The sequence below is a fragment of the Temnothorax longispinosus genome, chromosome 4 (genome assembly GCF_030848805.1).
Source record: "Temnothorax longispinosus isolate EJ_2023e chromosome 4, Tlon_JGU_v1, whole genome shotgun sequence".
Classification (NCBI taxonomy): Eukaryota; Metazoa; Arthropoda; class Insecta; order Hymenoptera; family Formicidae; genus Temnothorax; species Temnothorax longispinosus.
This window is the reverse complement of record NC_092361.1, coordinates 14107127-14132373: the sequence shown is the minus strand read 5'-3', so window position 1 is coordinate 14132373 and position 25247 is coordinate 14107127. Positions and strand designations below refer to the sequence as shown.

Sequence of the window (25247 nt, the reverse complement as noted above, 5' to 3'; positions counted from 1 at the left end):
TAACGCCGTGCATGCGAGCGCGTGTTCACTCGGTTTTTCAAGTTTTTGCACAATTCTTCGCCCGGTCATTGGACGTGCACGCATACGGGGCCCGACACCAGGAACAGCGGGCGACGACGAGCCGTAATACGACGGCAACAGCAACAACGGCGGCAGCGGTAAAACCAGCTCTCGTCCGCGTGTAGAACGCATAGCGGCTGAAACACGCGCCATTTACGGGCGCGTGCGACAAATCCGTCAAGAGAAGCTAGGATTATCTCAAATCAGCCGGTATGCCCGGAATCTTGGATCGATTTGTAACGCCATAAAGCGACGTGGAGAAATCAGCATCGTCCGTGATCGTGAAAAGAAATGTAAAATGGCTTGTAGAAAGCAAACGCATCTTTGAATCCAAATCGACCCGATCGATATTTTAGTAGTAAATTATTTTTGTAAATAGTTGTTTATATATAAAAGTAACAAGTACGCGATGCCAAAAATTACATTGTAATAAATATTAGAAACGGTTAAGAGAGCAATCTTGTTAATAGCGTTCGTAAAACGGAGAGAATTGAAATGCGTAAAGCACAGGGAGGCAGAAATGTTGTTTTCTCGGCGCAGTGATAAAAATGTCATCGGTATGACATTCGGCAAGTCGATCAGCGGCGTGATGTTAATTTATCTCAAAGGAGAACCGCGATAGTTTCTCGTGCGTGAGGAGAATCGATCGAAACTTCGAATTTTTTATTACCAAATGGGGAACGCGAATGGCCCGAATCGGCGCGATTTGAACGGATCGACGTTCCAGAGATTCGGTTTTCCACAAAATCGACAGAAAGTCGATCTTGTGGGTCTTCATCGCGATTCTATCATCTTGACAATTCTGCAAATGACTTACGTGTGTGTTTAGCACAACCATTATTCACACGACATCATGGATTTTTTCGCGACGAGCTAAGTAAGACGTCAAATATATAATTTTCGTTTTAACAACGCGACGAGTTGTAGATCGATACATTGTCGCAATTGACAACGAGGAAATATACTTACTCCAAGCTGCATTAATTTTCATTGAACTATTCGCGACCTACTAAGAAATTTATTTGCTGTCGTATCTAAAGAGCTTTGACAGTTTTGTTTTTATGTTTGCTTGAGTTATATATCGTACAATTCGGTAACAATTAAAATTATTAATTTTAATTTTACTTACATTATCGTAATTTCGAAGAAAGCAATAGAATATCGCTATTTTATGATTTTATGAAAACATCAAGATTTCACATTATTAAAGTTTCATATTCGTATACATGGTATATAGAGGATCAATATTCTGTGTTGATGTCGAATATCGTGTATGTCAGCGTTCAGCAAGACATTGAATATCTCTGATGAATATCGTTAGATTAAGGATTTTATGACTTCAATAATATTTGAGCAATTTCAGTTTTACTATGGCAATTTTATAAAATGTGTATTAGTTTCTCTTGTCATATAAAATATCGTCAAACAAACATTTAGTCCCACGCTATGCTGCGCGAAAACGTAACGTGACGCCGAGCGCGGCAATAGTCACGCTATTTCCTAAAGGGACGATTATTCTCCTATGAACGTGAACGACCCGCGGGAGAAAAAGACGAAAATTACTTTTGGAGAAAGAAATGAAGGCTTATGGCGTTATTGAATTTCTCATAAACGTTTTACGAGAAAGTCCGTGGCACATATCGCACGGGTTTCGGCGTGCAGCATCCGTCGTGCACGAATCTGAGGTCACAGCACGAACGCGCGATATGGGGGGAGGGGGGGAAGGTTAGATGCGTGGTTATATGCGCGGCGATGGGAGACAGAGAGGGAGGATGTGCGGAGAGGAATCAGAGAGTCGAGACAGTCGACACGGCCACACCGCGACTCCAATAGCATCGCTGGCATAGCTGGACAGGCCATTTCACATTCCCACGTCCTTAATATAGATTGTTGATAGGCGCGAGCGAACAAGCGAGACGGGACGAGCGGGAATATACATAATGGCACCGGGGGGGAGACGACGACGGCGGCGGCGGCGGCGGCGGCGGCGGAGGTGACGGGGCGAGGGAGAAGGACAGGCGCACGTTCGCAGGGTCACTGCGCGGAGCGCGGCGAGAAGCGTGCGGCCGGGAAGAAATGGACCGAAAGAGACTTAGATGCGCCGCGTCGGAGCGACGAGGATAAGACGTTGCGTTACGTTGCCGCTGGTGCGACGGAGAAAGGCGCGGTGGTGGAGTGCCTCACGGCACAGGTGCTTCACCATGTGCCGTGTGCCGGAGCGGGTCGCGCCGACACGGACGAGGAAGTGAGACGGAGCAGGAGGAGAGAGAAAAGTTCGCGAAGTCGTGGTAGACTAGGGACACGGCTGCCAGCCTCGGCGGTGGTCGCGTCGTGCGATTACGCTAGCTGCGAGCCAACTGTGCGCGCGGCGTACAGTTACGCTGTAATCGCGAGTGTCGCCGGCTACTCCGGCGATCGATGGAGCGAATCAGCCGAGACGCGATCGACAGATCCTCGACGGAGTCGATCGTTCCGTCTTGACAAATTGGAGTATTCATTGTCACATAGTCATATGTATTAATATTATTATATTTTATCAAATAGTTAGAGCGCGCTGTGGGCCTATTCTGTAATAACTCTTAACGACAGTTTTGTTATCGTTATACTTGTGTTCCGCAGATATTATGTACAGTAAAAAAGCTGCGCAACGACAATATAACGATAATGAAACTGTCGTTAAGAGTTACAGAATAGGCCCACTGGTCTCAACCGCATCGTTAATGTAACGAAATAATATCCAATTTCGATTAATTAATTTAAATATATGTATGAATTCGATATGCGAAACTTAAATCCTGTTAATGAATTCCAACAGTTTTTCTCTCAAAATTTGAGAATTATGCAAGCAGCAATCGCGAAAGAAAATGCATAATCGATCGCCAATGTACAAACAGTCATCGTCAATTTCGCCGCGGTGACTCGAAATAACTCGTTAACATCTCGAATGAACACGATATTAACACATGAATGTGCGTATCGGCGAGTGACCCTGATACACGCTGGCGCGATGCCTGTGTCGCGGACGAGCGCGCAAACCGTATTCGCGCGTCATCCTCCTTCTTCGCATCCGGTCATCCTTTGCCCGCGTTTCTTCGCTCGCGCTGGCTTTCTCAGATGAGGATGACGTGGTGCCGTAATCCGCAACGATCTGGATTTCGCGTCCTGGCACTACGTGGCACTACGCACCAACTGGCCGCGCTAATAATAATCGATTACATAGTCACGACGGTGTTTCCGCTGTGACGTGCTATAATGGGACTCTAATGATTTTTCTCCTATTCCTAGATTATTCTGTAATTTGTTTCGCCACGGATTCCGGATAGAGCTCGTGTGAGTCGAGGAAAGAGCGTTGGCAGTTACGCGTTCCGCGTAAAATAAAAACGTAACTGGATCCGTCTAGCTATTTTTAATCGTTCGTTGTTCATGGCAGATCCGCATTCATTACGGAGTAATTGTGTATTCTCGCGATTATGTCGAGGCGCACCGCGTCAAACATGTACGTAAATCACGATTCGCTTCATTAAACATCGCGGAATCCCATCCGATGCTTTTGAGATAAGTCCAATTTGCTCGTATCCGCTATAATGTAATGCACCTGCAAAGCGTAACGCAACGTAAGGAAATTCAAACACTTCATAATATGACGTTTGTTTTACCTGGAACACTGTAATAATCGGGAATAACCATTTTTCTTACCGGATTAAAACTCAAAAACAGATATCGCCTAGAGGCATCGTTACTCATTTCTCAAGTCGTTGAAGTGCACGTTTATTTAAATTTAAATGTTTTGTTATATAGCAATAAATATAATTAATAAAGGCGGTAGCGAAAACAATTATCATTCTTTCTGTATTTCCCGTAGTATATAGAAATGTGATAAATCAAATGCATTTATATGAATTTCTGTGATTGCTACGAAGTTCGAAAACGGCGGTCATTCGGTGTTCTTTGGCGCGACACCAAGAAATCTGACGAAACGAGATCGTGGAAACGAATAAGACGAAGATGGACGGAGACAGACTGACGTCACTCGGTGGCATGGACCTTGAGCCTCGTGTGCTCCGCATACTTATTCCAAGCGTAGAGCACTCTCGTTTTCGTTTCGAGTGATTTCTAATCGAGAGACCAGTCTTAGCGTGCGTCGCTATTGATAAATGGTCGATGGTTGGTTTAATGAGGCACTGATATTTCCGCGAATCAAAATCAACGATGCAAATGCGCATTGATGAGTATCCTGTCTTTGGTCGATTGAAAAACATGATTCGCGCGATCATTGGCGTCTTGACACAGGAATGTTAAGGTGAAAGATATCTTGGTCAATTAGTAACGTCAAAGCTTCTATTTTCTGCGTCATCCGATTTAAACATCCGCGTCATTTTTATTCGTGTAACGTGTATAATGTACGATACGCGTGATATGTTGAAATATATGAAAAAAATAGACAGTCAAGAAACTGCCCAGTTAAAATTGTAGCAAATTATTACCGGCGCGCTATTCCAGCGGGTTGTGTTTCGTAATCGCGATTATCTTAGAAATCACGTTTCGGACGTATTACACATTCTCGGGGCAGTTCAGTTTATCACGTGCGACACAGAACGCTTCCACGTCCTACGGTATTGCACCGATTGAATTGCAGATAAGTACGCAACGACAGTTCCTAACTACAGAAACAATGGGCGCCGGTTATTGTATGCTGATTTTCTCTCGCGGATTTTGAAAGTCTGTTTCTCCGAAGAGTAAGCACGCGCCGCGATAAAATTTAATAAACCGGTACTCTCTCGGGAGACCGAAAGTATATTCCGTAGCACTGCACGTTTCACCGCTGACGCGCAGCGCTAGCGGTACATTTCGTTGCGTTTGACATATCTAATAATTTATATGATATTTGGTGAATATTTTGTTACCAAACTTACTCTCAAACGATATATATGCTATAGGTATATGTTTCTTTCTTTGTTATAAAATTCAGTCTCTCTTGTTAGCCCTACGAAACAGAACAGCTCGCGAAGAAATGGAATTTCATGGAACGTATAAAAATAGAAGAACAAAATTATTTTAATTTATAGTAACGACAAATAAAGCAAGTTGAAATAAAGCTTTGAACGTCGTAAAATAACACTCCGGAACAATCAAAATGCTTAAAAACTGACTCATGGTACGATGTTAGCCCAGAGAGAATTGTGTGTCCACGGCGCGGCGGGTCGTTCTGTATTCGCTTTACCTACGCTTTACGGTCAGTGTTGAGAACGGCAAGATCGTATGTTAGAAATTTTTACGGCGCGCCGATATGGTCGCGGGGATTTGTCCTCGGAAGCTATTTGCTTACATTAGAATCCGCCTCAATTCAAGAGAAGAGGAAGCGCTCGAGCACATTCGGTCTCTACTCGGGATAGACGAGTACGGATTGATGCACGAGAACGATTCGCGTTTGCCTTCGAGAGAGAAAAAAGAACGACGCGAGATGCGTGTGCGGCTATACTCGACCAGATCCGCTTCCCAGGAGAAGAGATAAGACTTCTCTCGGGGAAGAACGCGCGAGAAGAGGTACGACTCGCGGAGACAGCTGGAAACTCTGCGAAATGGATCGCCGCAAACTCGAGAATTATTTCTTCGGTCTATTATGCATCTCAGGCGAAGATATCCTACCATAGTTACTAATGTAATTCTATTCCTTTCGGATTATCTTGCGAATTAAAGCACGCTATCACTCATTTAAACGACGTTCTACTTCAATGTTGGTGCCAATTTTCTTTCTACTAATATTAATAGAATTAATTTAAGTACGAAAACAATTAGTTTTTGTGTGTGTATTTAAAAATTTTTTGCTAACATATTTTGGACATGTTTATTGAAAAAATATAGTGAGCCGAAATCTTGCTAGATGATGCAGGTGTCTGACATTCCATTTTAGCGAATAAAAAAACTGGAGAAAGCTAGAAAAATAACGTACAAATCATATTTTCAATCTCGCTCTATTAATATACTTTCATTATTGGAATCGCAATTCGCGTCTGCTCTAGCATAAAACGCGATCATGTTTAATATCGGCAATACCTAAAGGCGATACTACGTGGCTATAGATGGAAACGGTAGTCTTCTAACGTGAAAGTAATAGAATATATGTACTGTTAAGTTTCGAGCAAACGATGCTATAATAGTTTCCGTTTGCGATGAAGTAGAGTGACAGGCGCTTTTAGTGAACGATAGAAAATGTTCTTATTTATTACCATCCCGAATATCTTGCACATGTATTAATAATATGCAAAGAACGACAAGTATTAAACAAGCTCGATTAATGACAGCGATAAAAATCAGTATAAAAATCAGACAAGTAAAAAAAAACAGAAGCGTTCGATTAAGTTTACTATGTTTCTATATGATTCCGTGACAGCTAAGAGACGAAACATCTGCGGAACGTCCGACACTTGCGATGGGCTCTCGTTAATCCTCATTGACCCGCGTGGTAACGGTAGCCGGCTGCAACCCTTTCGTCCGCGTTTCTAAAGACAGCATAGGTAAATTACATATGTATTCATATAGGACAACACGTGCGTCTTCTCGCACGTCGCACTTGGCTGCGTTTCCTCTGCTCATCGCGGTTAGTCAGTCGCAACACGGGTAACTCTCTTCTCTTCGACGAATTCGTGAGGATTGCACCAATCGGTCTCTTTCCGTTTGCGTAACGCGATCGTTCTGAAAAGATCGACCGCGTTCGTAGACATGAGGTCGGCGTCGCGGTTGGACATCGGTTGCGCAGGACCGACGACAACGACGACCGCGAAGACGACTCACGAAGTCGCGCGTCCGCTGAATGCTAACTATCGCTCCCAAGGGCGCGCCGTCTGTGTAGTAACAGCGCGATGCGATCGCTCGGGCGTGAACTGGGCCACATGCGAGAACGGTTGGCTGCTCGTGCCGTTCATGGGACTTCGCTATTTAGTTCACGCGATCGTATCAACCCTTTGCACGATGCCGATACCGTCTGTACGTTGTCGCAGCATTACCATTCGAATCTTAAACGTTTCAATTACCGCTCTCGAGCATCTTGCGTCTCAATACGATATTTTGTTTAAAAACTGCAGCTTGTTTGAAACAAAGAGACAGATAAGTAACAAAAGTGTATCAATTTTATTATAGTTTAAAAGACATTAGCTACAATGCTCCAGCTCCATATTTTCTTTATTTTGCAGTAGCAAGAAAATTACTACTTCTTACGAGCAAAGATTTAATTTACAGCGGACAAGGATGACATTCTGGAAATCGCGAATTTAGCAATAATTCGAAGCGCTGGTTGTCGACAAAGCGGCGGCGTAGAACGTTGTCGGATCGACAGATCCTTTCATAGATCGCGATTTATTGGCTCGTAAATCGGGCGTAAAACCCGACGGTCGCCGCGCGGTTTGGCCCACATACATACGCAGTTCTTCCCTTCTATCGTGCCTGCCCATACCGATCGTAAATCGCCGCTTTATACGATCGGCCGATCGCCGCGGTGTGCTGAAGCGCGGTTCGCGGTTTCCTTCCTGAACCATGTTTCAGCGTTGCGTCGACCAGCGCCGGATGGGTGCCACGTTGACGCAAGAAAAATAAGTCGCGGTTTTTTTCGCAGATATGACTGATCCGTCATTTGGACTTAGCAAACCCACGAACCCGAACTTAATACATTCAGTCATTTGCACATCATACACACTCGTTACAAATACAAACATTTTTGTGACTGATAGCGCAATGAATATTTAAGGAAAGCAAGCTATACAACTTAATTTAAGAATAATGAAAAGAATAAGAATAAGATCCATATACGTATTTGATAAGTGGAGCAACACAGTGAAAATTAAAGCTTATTTTTTAATTTATATTAATTTTTTAAAAAAATCGTGGTTTTTTAGTAGATATGCGATTGCAAAATGATCGTCCAATTGGTTCGATGATTTTTTTATAATCTCATTTCAATCACGTGGCTAAAGTAATTCAATGCGACATATTAATATGCGATCTGGAATATATAGGATTTATAGATCAGACTTTTAGTATCACGGCTAAAATTCGCTTGTCAGTGTAATCTGCCGCGTCTATAATTGTTGGGTGTTACGATTGCGCTCGAGTGCCGTCGTCGATTCACAGGCCGGCGCTAAGCTCCTCGAATCTCGCGCTCTTTACTCGCGGTCTCCCGGTATCGTGGTATCTGTTTCGCAGCGGTACTTAAATGGCCGGCAATTAGAAGATGTAATAGCCGCAGTTAAAAAGCGCTTCCACGAAGTCGGCGACTGATCCGCCTCGCGCGTACACGTACGACGACGCGCGGCGAGTTAGGAAGGCAGGCGCGAGGGGAAACTGCGAACTACTCGCGGATTCTTGCCGTATGTTAACACGCGCCACCTTATGCCCATCTTAATGTCGCTTTACGAGAGAGCTAATTGTACCAGGAGAGATATCGCCAAGAGATTGGGTCCATAATCGGCTTTACGGCACTCTTAATACGAATGTATATTCCCTGAATGCGTTCCTCTCTGCCGTTCTTATCACGGTGCCTATTCTTTCATTCTGCTTCACTCTTTCCTTTCACTTTCTCTCTTTTTTTCTCTCTTTTCGTATATTATATGTTTTATTTCTTTATACTTAATTGCCTAGTAATAATAGCTAGTATAGTTAATAATAGCCATAATAACAAGAATGTAGGTATAAGAATGTAGGTACAGTCCTTTTCTAATTTTGCGCGATTCACGAGGCGAATCTATTGCGACAACAGCAGAACGGATCGCTGTTCTCGACAGTGACACACGAGACGCAGACCTACCTGGTGGCGGTGTCTAAAGGGCGTCGCGAGCAGATATATATCGTCGCACGAGAGGCGGACAGGTATACTCGGAGCTAACACGAAAAAGGGAAAATCTAAACTGGTCGCTTAATCTGTCGTTCGTGACAGGACTCCGACAATCTACCGCGGCCGAGAAATCGCCGCGGCGCTCGAGGAAATCGAACGGCCGGACAATTTTTACCGTGCTATTCTCAGAGTGTTATCTCCTTCGCCGGACTGCCACTTTCGTTCCGCTCGCCGTCGTCAAAGACGTGCTCCTTGATTTTCCTTAAGTGTGCGCTTAATCGCTGGCCATCTGTTCACGGTTTAATCTTTTGGCGACTGCACCGGCAATATCTTTTTTACATTCGCTTAATCTCTCAAGCATTTTATATTATCTTTACGTGTGTTATTTTATCTCATCAAATCGTTTCACTGATTTAGCAGAAGCTGAAGTATAATCGTTAGATATCAACACGATTCGTTGTGATACGCAGTACATAGTTAAACATTCGAAGGACAATTTTTATGCACCGTACGTGCATCGTTGACTCTTTGAAGCGTTTCATCCTCTTCCGCCGTCCGATCGTGTACCGCTCGCCGGAAATCATTGTTACTCGCTTAAGTGTCTTTTCGAATTCTCGTCGTCACCGGAAGCTCGGCGGATTCCCGGCCGAGATCGTAAAAAATCGAAGTTTAATGTGGTGACTCTGGTCGCATGGAAAGTAGTCCAGACTATTTCGGTCAGGAATGACGCTTTTGTGCCGGCTGTGTCCTCAATCGTCGTTGTCGTGGTTTCGACTTTTCGGGCGAGTCCTCATTGTCGAGCGATGAATAAACCCGTCCCCTGATTCACGCGCCATTTTCTCGATCGAGGAGAGGGAGAGGAGCAAGGCGAGAAACGTTGACAAATTTTGCGATGTCGGTCGTGCATAATACGCAGACGGTTAAGGCTCCGAAAAACAATGGCATTTGCATCATAAATAAGTGCGACGTCTGACTTGAATCTCGGTCGCCTTCCGGCGCACGATTCTCTTAATAAGCGAGCGAGATTTTGCAAATTAGTGCATTGGGGCTATTCGAACAACGAAGCCGAATGGGAGGAAGAAACGAGGGAGGAAGAGACTGACTCAGGTCGCTCGCATTCATATGCGACGCGTCACAACGAATTGCTGTCTTTCGGCGATTCTGCCCGCGGCTCTGTTTCACGCTCGGCCTTCAAGCGACCTGGCTCTCCTTTATTTGAACGCGTTCAGGACGACGAATGTGGAATTTGGACGACACCCGAGAAACCAAAAGCATGAAACAGGGACGCACATTATGGTGCAATTAGCCGCGGTACTCTCTTAGAAGAAGTAAAGACTTTCTACGCTGATATTTGAATTTCATTTATTATTTATCGATTGTAGAATTTCATTTCCTTCATATTTATTTCGCACAAATAAATCGACGAAAGGATTTTTTATTCTTACGATTGTAAGCGATATTGAACATCATCGCGCGATAATCGATCCGCTCCTGAATACGTGTAACATTATATTTTCAATCTTTCGTAAGTTCGCAAAACATGCGCGCAAACATCCTCGCGGTACCAAAAATGGAAGAAAGCCGTTGGGAAAGATCCGGAGCAAAAGGGGCCACAGTTATCGTCGTCGTCGTCGTCATCGTCGTCGTCGTTGTCCTCGCTGTCGTCGTGTGCGAAGAAAACAGGAGGGAGCAGGAGAGATCGCCCTCTTCTCAATGTTACGCAGAGAATTCGAGGCAGTCGTTAGTATGCTAATGAGTGTCCCTCGTTCTTCGTCCGTGACCGCGGTGCGCAACCGCTAAATTATTTCAAATATTTCCAAATGTTTGTCGCGCGTGGAGACTAGATCGACTTCGAGTTAGGAGTTGGGGATCGTAGAGCTTAGTGTGCACCTGCGTGGTGCTTGGTACGTGTTAATGTGCATACGTATAATTCCCGCCGCTATACTTTTGTGTCCCTCTTCCTTGTCATCCTTCGTCTGTCCTCTCAGGATCAATGGCGCCGTTATATTTTTCGCGATAACATCGAAACTGTGAGAGCATCCATGTAGCGTTTTTTTTCCCGCTGGTATATAATTATACAATCAAAATGACGTACGCGATATTAATTTCCCGGACGGGATCGCATTTCCTTATACGATTATATCGGATGATTCGCGATCGTTAATTAAACACACGAGGCACAATTAATTTCACTTATACATGAGTGATAATAACTATATCACGAATCGATGACCAACGGTCGTAAATATATAACGGAAAGAAGGCAGAACTGCTTTCCGAAGGGTCATGATTAATTCTGTGTAATAAAACCTTTCTTAAACCTTCAGGATAAAAATCCAGGTTAATTTCGATACCGTTATTTAAAAATGACAAATTCGATTAAGAGATACGCAACCGCCCTTTTTATTCCAGAATATATCACCTGACGCGTAACGATATATTCTCCTTTCTAAAGGGAATCTCCCGGATCATTTTCGTTCACGAAAGAAGAGTCTAATTGACCTGAAAGGCGTTATCTGCTACTTCGTCTCCGGGAAACTGAACGCGCGAGTAAGGGTAACCATTATCTGTTGTTGCTTTAATGAGATCCAATTACTATCGGATGGGTCACTTAGTATGCGGTACCGATATTCTACGGTGTATAGCACACATTAGTGGGACAAAAGGACAAGAGCCAAGGGTCAACACCCTTTGAAGATCTAAGCACGGCCTAACGAGACTCGATCGTCGTCGTTTGTCGGGACGATATGCGTGTTTGCGCACTATACGCGTACGCATTCCGGTGCACGTGCGCAACCCGGAATCCACCTGTTGAATATTACTCCCTACTGTGTCGACCCTCGCGTCCGACACGCGGAAGCGAACCGCTATCGAGACAAGATCCTTCCTTTCGTAGCTTTCCGTTCCTGCGCATATCCCATATTTGTCCCGAGGAAACAGACATATCTGTTCCTTCGAGACAATTTTCCGGAGAATTTGTTTCGCAGCGTTGTCGCAAAATCTTTGAACTACATAATGAGACATCAGAATAAAGGGCGAAGAAGAAATCAAATCCTTTACTGTACAATTATTGTGGTGGAAGTAATAGCGCGCACACGTTTCGAGACATGTTATACGTTATTATTTCCAGAACACTCATCGCGATTCACCGCAACGCAAAGCTTCGTCGAACGGGGACGATCCAAGATAATCGATTAGTCGCACTCGAGTCTCTCGTCCACTTACGGATTCGAACCGGGCAGAAGATTTTTTTCTCAGTTACTTCTCGCACGCTCGCCTTTTCCGCATATCGGACTTTCTCACCTCTTTTCGTTGGCCGTGATTACTTCGCGAATCCCTACCATTGCAATCTTTTCGTTTTCGCATCCGTCACGGCTTATTAAGTTGTCTCTTCTTTAAACTAGAGTGCGAAACGCATCACATACGTCAACTCATCGCCGGCGTATCGACTTTTACGACTTCACGAAGTCCTCGCAGCAGGTTAATACCGCGTAGAAACTACTTCCGTCCGCTTTTTGCCGACGATTGTCTTTCCGAAGAGACGAATCGATAATAAATCACTGCTGCACTTTGTTATATTTCCTCACAAAATTGCACGTTTTAGAAATCTATATTTCTCCCTTGCTGAATTTTGTGTAATGTGTTACTTTTTTTCGCTAATAATAGAAATTAAGTACTGCCGAGAAAAACTAAATAATGCATTAATTTATTTCAATCTTTAATTTATAGTTTAAAGCATTCAAATTTCATATAAAGCGTCATATACACGCGATAAGCATATAGTTTATTAGGTTTATTATGTAAAACCTAGTAGTTTTTTAAGTTACAGAATTAATGTTATCGTCTTGTTTTTTCTGTTCTGTTCTTTTTTTTCTGTTTGGTTAAACTTTTATTGCATTTATTTATCTGCATTTGAGTTATTATTATCACGCACAAATGATTGGAAGAATATTGTTTAGGCCTAAATAACTTAATATTTTTGGAGTAATTGTTTAGAAAGTGAGAAAGCCTTGTCTCTAATATTTTTCAGAAGTTTTTATATATCTAAATATTGTATTTTTGACATATTTCTTTATCTTTTTATTCACTCATTTAACCCTGTACCAATTTTCTCTCAACCATGCATTGCGAAGTTCAAGTTATAATTTTGCAAAATGTGAAGATAGAATTACTTACTTATTACTTGAAAATACAGCGGAACTGCCACGCTCGACTTTGTAATTACGCTTGCGTTACTCTTTAAAGTGTGTAGAATTTGCATCACAAATGTTACATAACGTGCGACTCGACAATGAACGGCGTGTACGACGAGACGTCGCCGTGTGAATTCTCGGCGTCACATCACAAAGTCCGCATACGCGAAATGTAACCCGGATTTATCCGGCAGTCTCATTACTTACAAAACTTGGTTGTCATCTGATTCTTCTTACCTTGCAACCCTCGCACGTGAACGCCCCGAAATGAAACCCCGCTGCGGGTTCGTCGCATACCCTGCACTGTTGGTTCATCTGCAATTATAGAAATTATAGAAGTTATTTGAAGGAGATACGTCAGAGTCAGTTACTTCGGCTCATCCTTGGAAGAATAAAGTGCGGTGTTACAGTATGGTGGGGCAGCGAACCGGTTTTCTACGTTTGCTTTGATTTTTATTCCTCCCACGATATCTTACGGATGTTCGAACAGGATTTGGAGTACGAGAAAAGTATAAATTGGAAATATGTTGAAGCTTCGATTAAATGAATATGCTAATGATAATAATAGTATAGAGAAATTATTTTCCGAGTGTCACATCCGTCAATCTTGATTGTTTTTTTTTGTTGATAAAATCGCCTATATGTTAACAGATTACACTACATAACGCGTTACGTTAAATTTGCAGTGATATATCACGTTCGTACGACAGTATTTTGTGTGTATTTTTTGGTAGAGATTCGGTATTTTTTTAGTCGATTATATCTTCGCCCATGGGCATGAAATGGATATCTGAAGAATCATTAGGTTCCCTTTTTTCCTGAATCTACGTTTCCCCACCCTGTTGTAACACTCGAATCGAAACCCGTTTTAACCCACTGGCATGTCATAAATCAGCGCTATCTCGGCAAACGGTGCCATCTGCCTTGACTGTGTGTCGGAGCGAGGAACCTATTTTTCGAATAAACTGGAATAAAATTAGACCATTGATGATCCGATAAGGATATGTTACGGTCGGCGTTCCTCATCGTGCGAGTATTTCGATCATCGCGGTATAAAAATCCCCGATCCTAAAATGATAGAAACCGGAGGAACCAGCTCTCAAAAGTTTACGAATTGTACCTTTATAAAGTTGTATTCTTTATTCCGTTGCCTTTGTGGCGTAGTTATAATAAAAAGATCGAGTTATAGTTCAAGTCGCAATGCGTCTCTTTCTTTCAGATAACAAATGCAAAACACACTCATAGAGAGAAAAAAAGAGAGGTGAAGAGATCTTGTCCAAAGTAGCCACCGTGAAATGCATAATACGTTTCTTCATTCGTATCTGTCGCAAATGATGCTATATTGTGACAAGCTGCGCACGTCGAATGATACGTTAAGAGTGCGTGCAAAAAAATTAACTGCGTTTACCCGTCGCGAATACTCGTGAGCCGTTTCGGGACGGGGACCACCTGCGGATTCGTTGATTTAAAAATATAACCACGACCGGTAGTCGTGCGGGTTGACGTACTCAGCCTGAGAGACGAAGTTCCTCGAAGGGACGCTCTTTTTTTTATGCAAGATGAGAAGAAGAGCACTTTAACGAGAATTTAGAGTGACGGTAATTAGAGCTCCAATACGACACGATCTCGCGCGCGCTGCGTCTAGTCAAGTCTTTGTAATTGCACCTCCGAAGAAAATGGGCTGCCGCTCGTATTTGTCGACGAAGACGGACGGTAAAACGAAAAGAAAACAAACTAGAGAGAAAGAGTCGGTCCACAGGTTCGTTAAGATTTCAAGTTTTTTCGCGGCGCGGTTGCTTAACACCCGCTAACCCTCCACCTTCACTCGCTGCACATTCGTTGATGATGGAGCGAAAAACTCTTCCTTTCTCTCCTATGCGATCTGCTTGACCGGATCAAATGTTTATTCGATCGAATTTCACGATTTTCGTTCATGATAATCATTAGGACGATCAATTATAATCAGCTAATGATTATAATTCGCGTTATAGTCCGCGTGTCTGTACCAATTTCGATGCTAATCGCAATGCCATTTTTCAAAGAAGATTTCAGAAGAACATGCGTTTTGACTCGTGTTCTCTGCGAATATTATATAGATTTAAATTATAAAAAACTTGTAACAGAATTATATTACAGTAAATAACGGTTGTCATTTACATTAACCGTTATTTACATTAATATAATTCTGTTACAAGTTTTTTATAATTTAAATAGACTCGAAAGTATATTGTTTATTTAAATTATGGGATTTGAATAATAATGCGCTCTCGCATATGTACATTTCTTGCTCTCATTTAATTAAAATTTATTCTATGTATTTTCTAACGTTGCATTATAACGTGTGTTATCTTTGTAATATGTCTTTAAAATATTCGTGCTCGAAACACTCAGCGTCAATATGGATCTTGGCCGACTATTTCCTGACATTTCTAACGCATTTAAATTAGAGACTCGGCCTAAGTGGGCTTAAAAGTCCGAGCAACGAAACCTAATACAAAACTAAATAAAGCAGAGTATATGTATAACGGAGCCACCGGAATCGTACGTGCTCTCGGGCTAACAGATGCTGGAACGGCGCGGAATGTACATCGGGGAATACGAATACGAAGAAAACAATAAGCGCGAAAGGTCGAGACGCGAGAGGTAAAGGCCGAGATGCGAGCGTCGGAGGTGGAGCAATCGCGAGCGTGGCGTAAAAAAATTCCATCGCCCTAATAACCAAAGGAGAACAGAACGCCTTCGAGGAGCGGTGTATGCGCCATGATTTGCAATAAATCACAGAGATCGCATAAGTCAGGCCTTTGCGGTGGACGGTGCGTCGCGCCGTAATCGGTAAACCGTACACTATTTACGCGGCTGATTCTGTTGATTTTACAAAAGATCACGCTAGAATTGTTATATCGACGGCAGTCCAATGGAGATCAATGTGGGCCAAGGTTAATCTATATCGTCGCGACGGATCGATCTCTTTGTACGCGGAGTTGTGTCGACTTCGAAATATCCTGCTCGACCCTGCCGATTCGTTTCGCATATAAATTCGTATAGAATATCGGAGAACACTTTAATCAATGCGTGCATCGATGCGACGGTCGCGTAAAAAGAAAAAGAATATACACGTGACTTCTTTCAATTTGGTCACCGATGTCGTTGACTTCGGTGGATCGTAGTTCGTGGTGCAGTGCACGCGGAACAGGTGAAACGGGAGAAGAGTCAAGAAGAAAAGGGGGTCACACGGGGGAGCCAACAGTGTAAACACGCGGTACCTCGTACCCCAGTTTCTGTAGATAGAGTCAATATTTGCCCGACATTGGTGCGTTAATGAAGTCGATCGACTTGCCGTACCTGCTCCAAATATCAACTTACGGGCCACGACGATAACGACGAAGATGACGACGAGACCAGAATGGTCACGTGTGATTCTTTTGCTAGCTTCCCGTGTACGTGCTCACACGCGTCTATGCGGTCCGTATATACCTGCAGATGGGGGCACTCCGTAGTTTACGCGCCATTAAACACGAGTCCCGTGTGACGTTTATCCCTTTATGAGGCGTTTTTTGACCTGAGCTTCGGGAGCGCTTTCTTTGTCGTTCTTACCCCTCGCTACCGTTACAACCCTTTCTCCGTGCCGACTTTGCGTGCCGCTTGATCATCATCTTTGTAATCATTTCGGTAATCAACGACCGAATTCTTTTTTTGTATTTTCTACGATGGAAATGAACGAAAACGTTCACGCACATTTATCGGAAAAAAAGTAAGAAATATATTACGTTACAATTGAGACTTTTCTCTCCGCTGAAAGCGCCAAGTCACTATCTCCCTGAGGACAATATGTAAATGAAGCTAATTACGTAATGTGTTTTCTATATTGTAACAAATAATTTTCTTGAACCTCGAACTAGTTCACGTCAGTTCGAAGTTCTCGTATCAGAGTGAATAATGACTAATAATAAAAAGCGCACGTGATTCATATGGGTCACGAGCGTGAGGCACAAGCTATATAAAAAGAAGTGAAAAGATTACGAAAACATCTCGATTGCTTGCGACAGTTGCCAGAGAAAGAAAACGTGTCGTTCGTTGAAAAGACACATAGAATTAGATAAAATTAGTGACTTCTCAGTATGTTTGTATAGCATCGTCGTCGAAACAACAGTCTACATAATATTTCTCCGTATTCGACTCTTGTAATGTTTATAGTTTAAAGAAGGTGGACGACTCTTGGGACACTCTACCCACACATATTAGTCTATGAAGATAGATAAACGGTGATCGCTTGCGTTTGAAGGTGCTAATTCGAAATACTCGATATTACGTGAGGGTCATCCGTTACGAGGAATCTTGTTTTACGAGACACTTTGCGCAAACAGGGTATAATCATTTTTCTGTGACGTTCGCAAGCTCGTCCGCCGTTATAATTCTTCGCGGCAACGAGAGTACACATTAGAAGCGCAGTTTGCGCGATATAATTAATCGGCGGTATATTAATTCACATATTTATTACACACCGCGTTAAGAATGAGCACTTGATTACTGTCCAGGCCGTGATATACGGCCGGTGATTTTTCTCAGTGCGTTAATGAGTCAATGAATCTACTCGAAAGAAGGAGTCGATATATCACCCGGGATACGCGTTCGAGTACGCTCGCGCGCACGTTTGCGCACGAAAGTTCCTCGTCTCGATGTTATCGGCGCTTAATTATGCGCGGAAGGATTACGCTCAAATAAATGCATACGCCGTATATAATCGACTATTACCGGATTACATAAAATAAACAGGATCTTGCGCGTACACACACGAGTGTGAAGAGTCTTCGGCAAAGCGGGAGGCGAACGATGGAAAAAGATTTCGGGAAACTGGTTCTCTCACCGAGCATGAACGATAACATTAGTTGAGGACAGAAAGTTTTTAACGATCTTTTAGATAGTCTAGACGAAACTTCGTAAATAGTCTGTGATCAATAAAATACTCTTTTTTGTATAAATAATTATGATATCAATTTACATTAAAGCACAATAAAATCTGGTTTTTAATGACTAACTTGGAAAAAGATAATCTTGGAAAAACGTTTCAGTGATTTTAAATAAATCTCTTTTTTAAGTAAAACTAGTCTCTTTTTTAGATATGGATTAACGTGCACGCGTTGATTTTATATTGAATGCAATTTTATGTGTAATATCACATAAATATAATCGATTAATTATCATTATTTGTGGTAAATAAAAAAATAGTGTCACTTTTTTTACAAGTAAAATGTGTCACCTATGTTACTCATACGTATTATGTGTATATGATCAAAACGAGAGAATGCAGTTTGCCGTATTGTAAAATCTAAATCGAAAATCCTGGAAAAACCCCAGAAAAGCAGAACGCAACACGCGGCCGGTGCAATTTGTATTGGCGTCGATGCGTTTTTAACGATCCCTTTGATGGATGGTAGCTGCTCATTCACAGACGCGTCGATCGAATCCCTGAAAAATGATCTTGCACATCAGCTCGCACATTCTCAACGGGACTATATAGATGTAACGATACGCCACTATATAGGGTGTATAAAAAGCGGTTCACTTTTACAGAAATATAATTATGCAAAATTAGAAGAATGGTAAACGTCGTAATGTGACAGTATGAGAACATATAATTTCAAATTAGGAATAAATTAAATTAAAAATGGAAAACATTTTTAGCCAATTAAAGTTTACAGACAGCAAATGAAAACTCAATAACAATTCTAGTAAGCTTTATTTGCAAAAGATTTAAATCGCGCTTTAAATATTAACTTTGATGCCAAAATGCCGAATTTCGTTGAAAAAGCGAGACAAGAAAATATGCAACGAAATCTTTTGCTGATAAGTCGATTTCAAATTTTCCAAATTTTTTTCCGTTGATAGTGGGTGATTTTTCATCACACCCTATATACATACGCTCGCTCATCCACGAGCATATGGCAAGGTAGGCAGCGGAGTTCCTTTTCGGTTAATATGTTTTCGCGATCCACAATACGCGCGGTCGGGAGCCAAAGACAATTAATAACCTTCCGGAGTATCATTTATCGCGACAGTTTAGCCTCATGTTAGAGCGAACTCGTCCCGTCGAGGAGCGCGAAGCGCATAAACGCCGTGGCGCAGGTAGCCACGTCGTAGATGACATTGTCTGCCTCCTCGAGCCGTGACCGATCCGATTTTTAACAGCGATTTTGCGTCCGCCACTCGAGAGTCAATCGAGAACGGTCGCCGTGCACGACCCTCTCGCACTTGTGGGAATCGCGATGGGTGCTCCTCTCGGAAGTACCGTGATTCGTTATGCCCGCGTTATGCCCTCGTGCATGTGACTGCACATGTACCACGTTGCGCCGGAGTTCTAGCCAAGAGCAGCTGCTTCCAGAGAAGATACGACGCGTTTCGCGAGTGGCACGTTCCGAAGCGCCAAATGAATACATAACGTTGCGAGTTGCGAGCTGTCGAGCAACTCGGAGGGAAAAAAATCCGTAGCCGATTTCAGCAGGAAAACCAATCGTCGCGTCATCGTATTTCGAATTGCACGCCGTACGCGTGAGGGAAATGATAGGCGAATGATGTAGAAATTAATGCGGAAGAATTTAGCGATAAATATATATTTTCGTGATATATACAAAAGAAGTTAACGCTTAAACGCGCGGATCCAGATTCTACACGCGTATTTTATGTATATTTAAAGAAGCATATTGCACGCGACTTGTGACTAAAGCATAGTGATTTACATCCGCATTGCGTTTTGCCAGACAATCTTGCGTGATTGACGAGATCGTGCATGGTCATCTAGATCGTGATACTACATGTGATAATTTACTTATTCAGGACATTTTTAGAACCTAAAAACATGCTACATTGTATAGTAGCCGAGTATCTAGGCGAAAAAAGCGTATCACGATATTAAATAAGTTATTTGAACGAAAACGTATACAGCGAAACAGATGTTTCCATTCTTATAAGAATCTTTTGTAACAAATGTTTCATTGCACGTTAAATATTCAATCATCAAATCTTATAAGGCCTATCCGAATAAATATATAATTTCTCTTGAAATAAGAATGAACAATTGCGGAGTCGGAACTTGTTAAATAATCGCGTATTATAATGGAGGGTCTTTTCGAATATAAAGCTCCGGGTTTTATATCTGTCTTCTGCTTACTCCAAGACGCACGAGACCGGTATGCCTCGCCGGCGCAATTTAATCTCCCTTTATTTGGCGATTAAGCGCGCCACCATTGATTTATAATCTCATAAAAGGCCGAAGGCACGGTCCTGTAACGACGCCGGCAATATCGCAAACCGAAAGAGCATCGAGAAGGTTTAGCTCACGTGTATGTGTGTGTGTGTGTGTGTGTGTGTACTCGCGTAGCCGCGCGTAAGCCGCAATACAAGTGCGATTTCCACGAAAGCAACATTTAAAATTTTATACGCGATCTCGTTGACGAAATCTTCGAAGTTCTCGATATTAACTTAATAGAAATGCACAACTTAAACGATAATGCTCAGAGTAATCCGTTTAGATTTCATTGTCAAAATTTTACAGAACGGAACTTTTATTAAAAATCATGTAAACATTAATTACTTTGTTATTAAAACAATTATATTGCCAAATATCGACGTTATATTATCGTAACTTTTTATTTAACATCTGCAGAAATAACTATTCGCGAAACGATGTTCTCACTGTAAGTCTGACGAATCCGGGCACTGCTTCGCCAGTTCAAGACGTAAGCAAAAGCATAGTACTCGAGAATATGTACTCGCGATTATCTTTTGCTCTCGTCCCGGAACGAGTTTCACGGTGTACGCGATAAGGCGATTGGATCATCCACTCAACGCGGTCGCCTTCCGTAGGCACGTTGTCATTCTAACGGAAGCGGGACCAAGTGTAGATCAGTGTAATTCGCGAGTTATCGCCAAGTGAACAAAGAGCATCGATTTAGATTAGAAAAGTAACGGGTAATTTGCGTGCGCGCCGTTAAACGCGCCTTTTAAACGATCTAGATAAGATAAAGAGAGAGACATTTCCACGTATTCGCACGTTTCGCTTAACTCCTGCTCGACCGCAGTGTTTCACCATGTCTGTTCTAAGAAAATATTCCAGCATATTCTGTTCCAAGACTCGGTTATTTTTGTCTTTACCTAAGATCTAATTTATTTAGAAAACAATAATATTTTCTAAAAATTGCTAAGTCGCAAAGATAATAATTCAGTTTCGCACTAAGAAAATTTAGTGCGCAGGTGTTTTCTTAACAGATTAATACGACGTGACTGTCATGTGAGAGAGTTGGATTTAAGAATGCAGAATTCTTAATCGAATTTTTCATTTACATTTTGCCGCCATGGTTAGGTCAGGGTCTTAGGCTCCATTCGGAATCGAATAAAAAAAGATAATACGCGTATTTGTCACGACTCTCGGTACTTCCCGCATGACTTGTAAAGGGTGGCAGTGTAGTGGCGGCAAAAAGGCGTTAAGTCAGATCACGACCCTGTGACGACGACGAGCCACGCCGGAAGGGGTTAATATGCAAATGAGGCGCGACACGACGCTTAGGTCGGTATGCATAAAAGATTTGCCAGTTGCACTCATGCAAATCTAATTTTTGCGTATTACTAGATCAGAGATGACACAATGGGATATTTCAGCAATAATGGATATTTGTTATGTAACCACAAAAAATACAAATAAGTCAACATAAAAAGAAATAATATGTAAATGCAGGTAACCTTCGAATAACACGATTAATTGGTTCCGTGTTACTGAAAACCGTGTTATTCGAGATAGGATTCATACAATTTTGGAGATCGCGTTCCGTGCTATTGAAATTCGTTCAATTAAAAACATCCAGATACATATAAAATTGGTTCTAAAGGATTATTTTTTAAAAATATTTTTAAAGTTGTCACAATTTTTTACCGTGTTATTTGAGACTCCATGCAATTTAAGTAACATGTTATTCGAAGATCATATATATATATATATATATATTTTTCCTATGTTTTAAGAAATTTGTCAGTTTTGTGTTCAATTGAGCTTTATGTTCTACATGAAGATGAAAGATTTTGTTAACGTTATTAAAAATGAAAACGTTAAAATTACTAAAATTTTAGTTCTTGCTTAAAAATTTATGACCAAAAATCGTGAAATTTGAAACAATAATTAACATTTTTTAATTCGATGGTGGAATAGAAGTTTTGTGGTAAATAAGGTGATTAAACTATGGATTGAAAAATCTGTAGTTTAACTTATGTTAAATATCCTATTGTGAATCCGTTTACGCCATTATCTTACTTCATGCGAGAACATCTCAATGTTCTCTTTAACTCTCGTATTTAACTTACCGAAATAAAGATGCGTCCCTGAGCATCACGCAACTCGTCGCGCCAGTGTACGCGTGCACGTGCATGAGCGATGAATCGGAGCGGGAGAAAGATTGGAGACGACGGAGAGAGAGAGGAAGAAGAAAAAGAAAGAGAAGATGCGCGATTCTCTTCTCGGACCTCTTTCGAGCATAGAGCTCGCTCCGGATATACAAGTGGGTAATAACCGTATGAAAGGGTAACAAAGGTGGCTGACACACCGCGGTCGACGTAAAGAGCAGGGGGCAAGGGTATGGGCGCGGGCAAGGGAATAGCAATAAATATATTTTGACATGGGAGAGCCTCGCCGACGGTCTTATGCATAATAATTGTAACGGCCATCTCTCTCTCGCGCTTGCACGGCACGACACGTACGCACAACGTACGCACGCGGGCAAGACGTCGTCGCTCTTAGGCCCCTTTTGTGTTGCCGAATTACGGTACTGGCTAGCAGTAGGCAAATATTATAGCAACAGGCGGAGACGAGGGGTAACGATAATGTTTTCATTTGATGACGACTAACCTCGACTAACCGCACGTGAGATCGCATGTTGGGGAGAGGGTCCCCCCCTATCTGCCCCCTCCTCGGGCGATCGCGAAAGCGCGTAAGTCATAGGAGTTTACGAATGCGCATTTTAAATAGGCTAGTATTATGTATGAATAATCAATTACCATAAATTTAAGAATTTATATATAAGAAATAGAGCAAAAACGCAATGTGAATCCTAAGTCTTTACGTATTTGTAATACTTTGGAGAATTATTTCTTCCGCAATAGAATAACGATTTGATATAACCCAATTCTATCACGGAAATAATAAATAAATGATGTATTGAAGAAGAAAAGAAAATTATCAAGAGGTCTGTTGTAACGCTATTTCCGCGTGATTTCATAATGAATATCTACAGAATCAGGAGCCGGAGACTTTAATGCTCGACGTGATGTACACTGACAGAGATTTAAATGTAAGCTCATCGATACTGTCCATGTCGCGTATTGTGCGTAACGAGGTTTATCGATATCTTTGTTATCTTATCTTGTAAAAGACATTGCGTAAATAACTAAAACGGCATCATAACCGTTCGTGACAATAATATTGATCAGTATAGTGATAGAATATCATTAATACACATCATTAATTATAAATGGATTAAAACGTTATTAATACAATCTCTGTAGACTATCGAAATGTAAAATGTAAAATGTAAAATAAGATGACTCACCTCACTCAAATAAATTGGAAATCCACGCAAATGTCAGTCCCGTTTTTCGGATCACTAAGTTAACAAATAAGTATAGTGTTCTCGCCGAAGCAACTGTTCCGATTCGCTTATTTACACATCTCTCGTTCCCAGGAAACGTTCTGTTTGCTCTTATTATGCCGATTATGCCTCTCTTCGATCACATTGCTCCAATTATTTGACGCTTAAATTCGAAGAAAGTCGTTTCTTCCGTGTAACAGCCGGTGATTTTCTTGAAAGCTTCGCTGTACCCAATCAATTTTGTTCTGCATAGACTGCCACCGGCGTTGTCATGTCGGTCGTTTCGATTCCACCGACTGAACTATACAATTTCGATCGATCGTAATTCACACACTTCCTCGTCCGATATTTATTCTATTATTTTACTCTCTCTCTCTCTCTCTCTCTCTCTCTCTCTCTTTCTCTCTTTCCTCTCCTTTTTTTCTACTTCCCCCGCTGTTTTCTCGCGATTTTTTCCTTCACCTCTTTTCCTCCTTGGTCGCTGCTCGTGGTCGTCTTTGTATACTCTCGATCTCTTTCTCTCTCTCTCTCTCTTTTTCTCTCCCCCCTCTCCTTCTGTCTCTCTTGTGTGTGCACGTGTGACGGTGCGACTACGACGATGGACGAGAAAGGACTGGTGCTGTACGATCGCTCAGACCTGTTTGACTGCATCGGAGCGCCTGAGGAGAACCGTGCCGTACCGAAGGAACGATTTTCCTCCGTATAAGAGCCATCTGGGGAGCTGTTCTTATCCATCGGTTCACGCCTGTGCCTGGGCCCGCCAACGGCTCCGGTCCGGGCCCGATCGGTCGACCAATCGGTGTGCGCCGGTTCCCGGTACCTAGGCTGTCTAAGTGCCACCCATTCGTCCCCACTTGTAACCGGCTCCACCACTCTTGAAAGATCCCAACTACCGGCCCTCACCAACCGCAAATACCGCCACTCTGCTAACTCGTTCGTTGACTACGAGTTGAATTTTATATATGTTTAATATATTATGTATATATAATACAATATGTGAGCAAAGAGAAGGAAAAGAGAAAAAGAGGCATAGTAAGTTGTTATTTTGCACTTCCTGTAGAGGAAAGTCCCCTATTATGAGATAGGCTCCTAATATGCGACAGCTAATAGGTTTCTGCTAAACTAATAGACCCTATCTGTTGGTTCCACCATGAACTTATTGTCTTTGGGATAAAACCTATTTAGTGAAAAATTCATTGTTTGATCGTGCGTGTAGTCGTTGCAGAGAAAGAAATTGTGAAATTGGATGTTGTCAAGTGTCATGGATATGAGTTTTTAAACCTTGTTTATTATATAATTAATAAATATTTGGCAATAAGTTCTGCATGCAGCGATAGAGTAAGGTCGTATTAATAGGAAAATACGGGATATGTTGAGTTGCTTAATTGTAGAGATTAATGATTTGGTGATCGTGAAACCGCAAGGCGTGGTGCTCGTAACATGAGATACTCAGGGTACTCCTGGGTTGCTGGCGTATGAAAGTTATTGTATAGTAATAAAAGAAGAGAAAATACTATATTAACGTTAAGGGAAGGTTTATAC

The 25247-nt window shown here is 42.0% G+C and overlaps 1 protein-coding gene across 2 annotated transcripts in view; it reads right to left on the bottom strand.

Moving 5' to 3' along the window:
• LOC139811260 (uncharacterized) overlaps positions 1–24414 on the bottom strand; it is a 30590-nt gene extending 6176 nt beyond the window's left edge. The window contains exons 1-2 of one of the 2 annotated variants that reach the window (XM_071775429.1): positions 23667–24414; positions 13285–13392 (exon numbers count right to left, since the gene is read on the bottom strand). Coding sequence is in view for 1 of the 2 variants with exons in the window: in XM_071775428.1 (XP_071631529.1) it covers positions 13315–13392 (78 nt within the window). In the remaining variant the exon portion in view is untranslated. The remainder of the gene's footprint in view (positions 1–13284; positions 13393–23666) is intronic. The other variant, XM_071775428.1, reaches the window with a different exon arrangement.
• Positions 24415–25247: the final 833 nt, after the last annotated feature.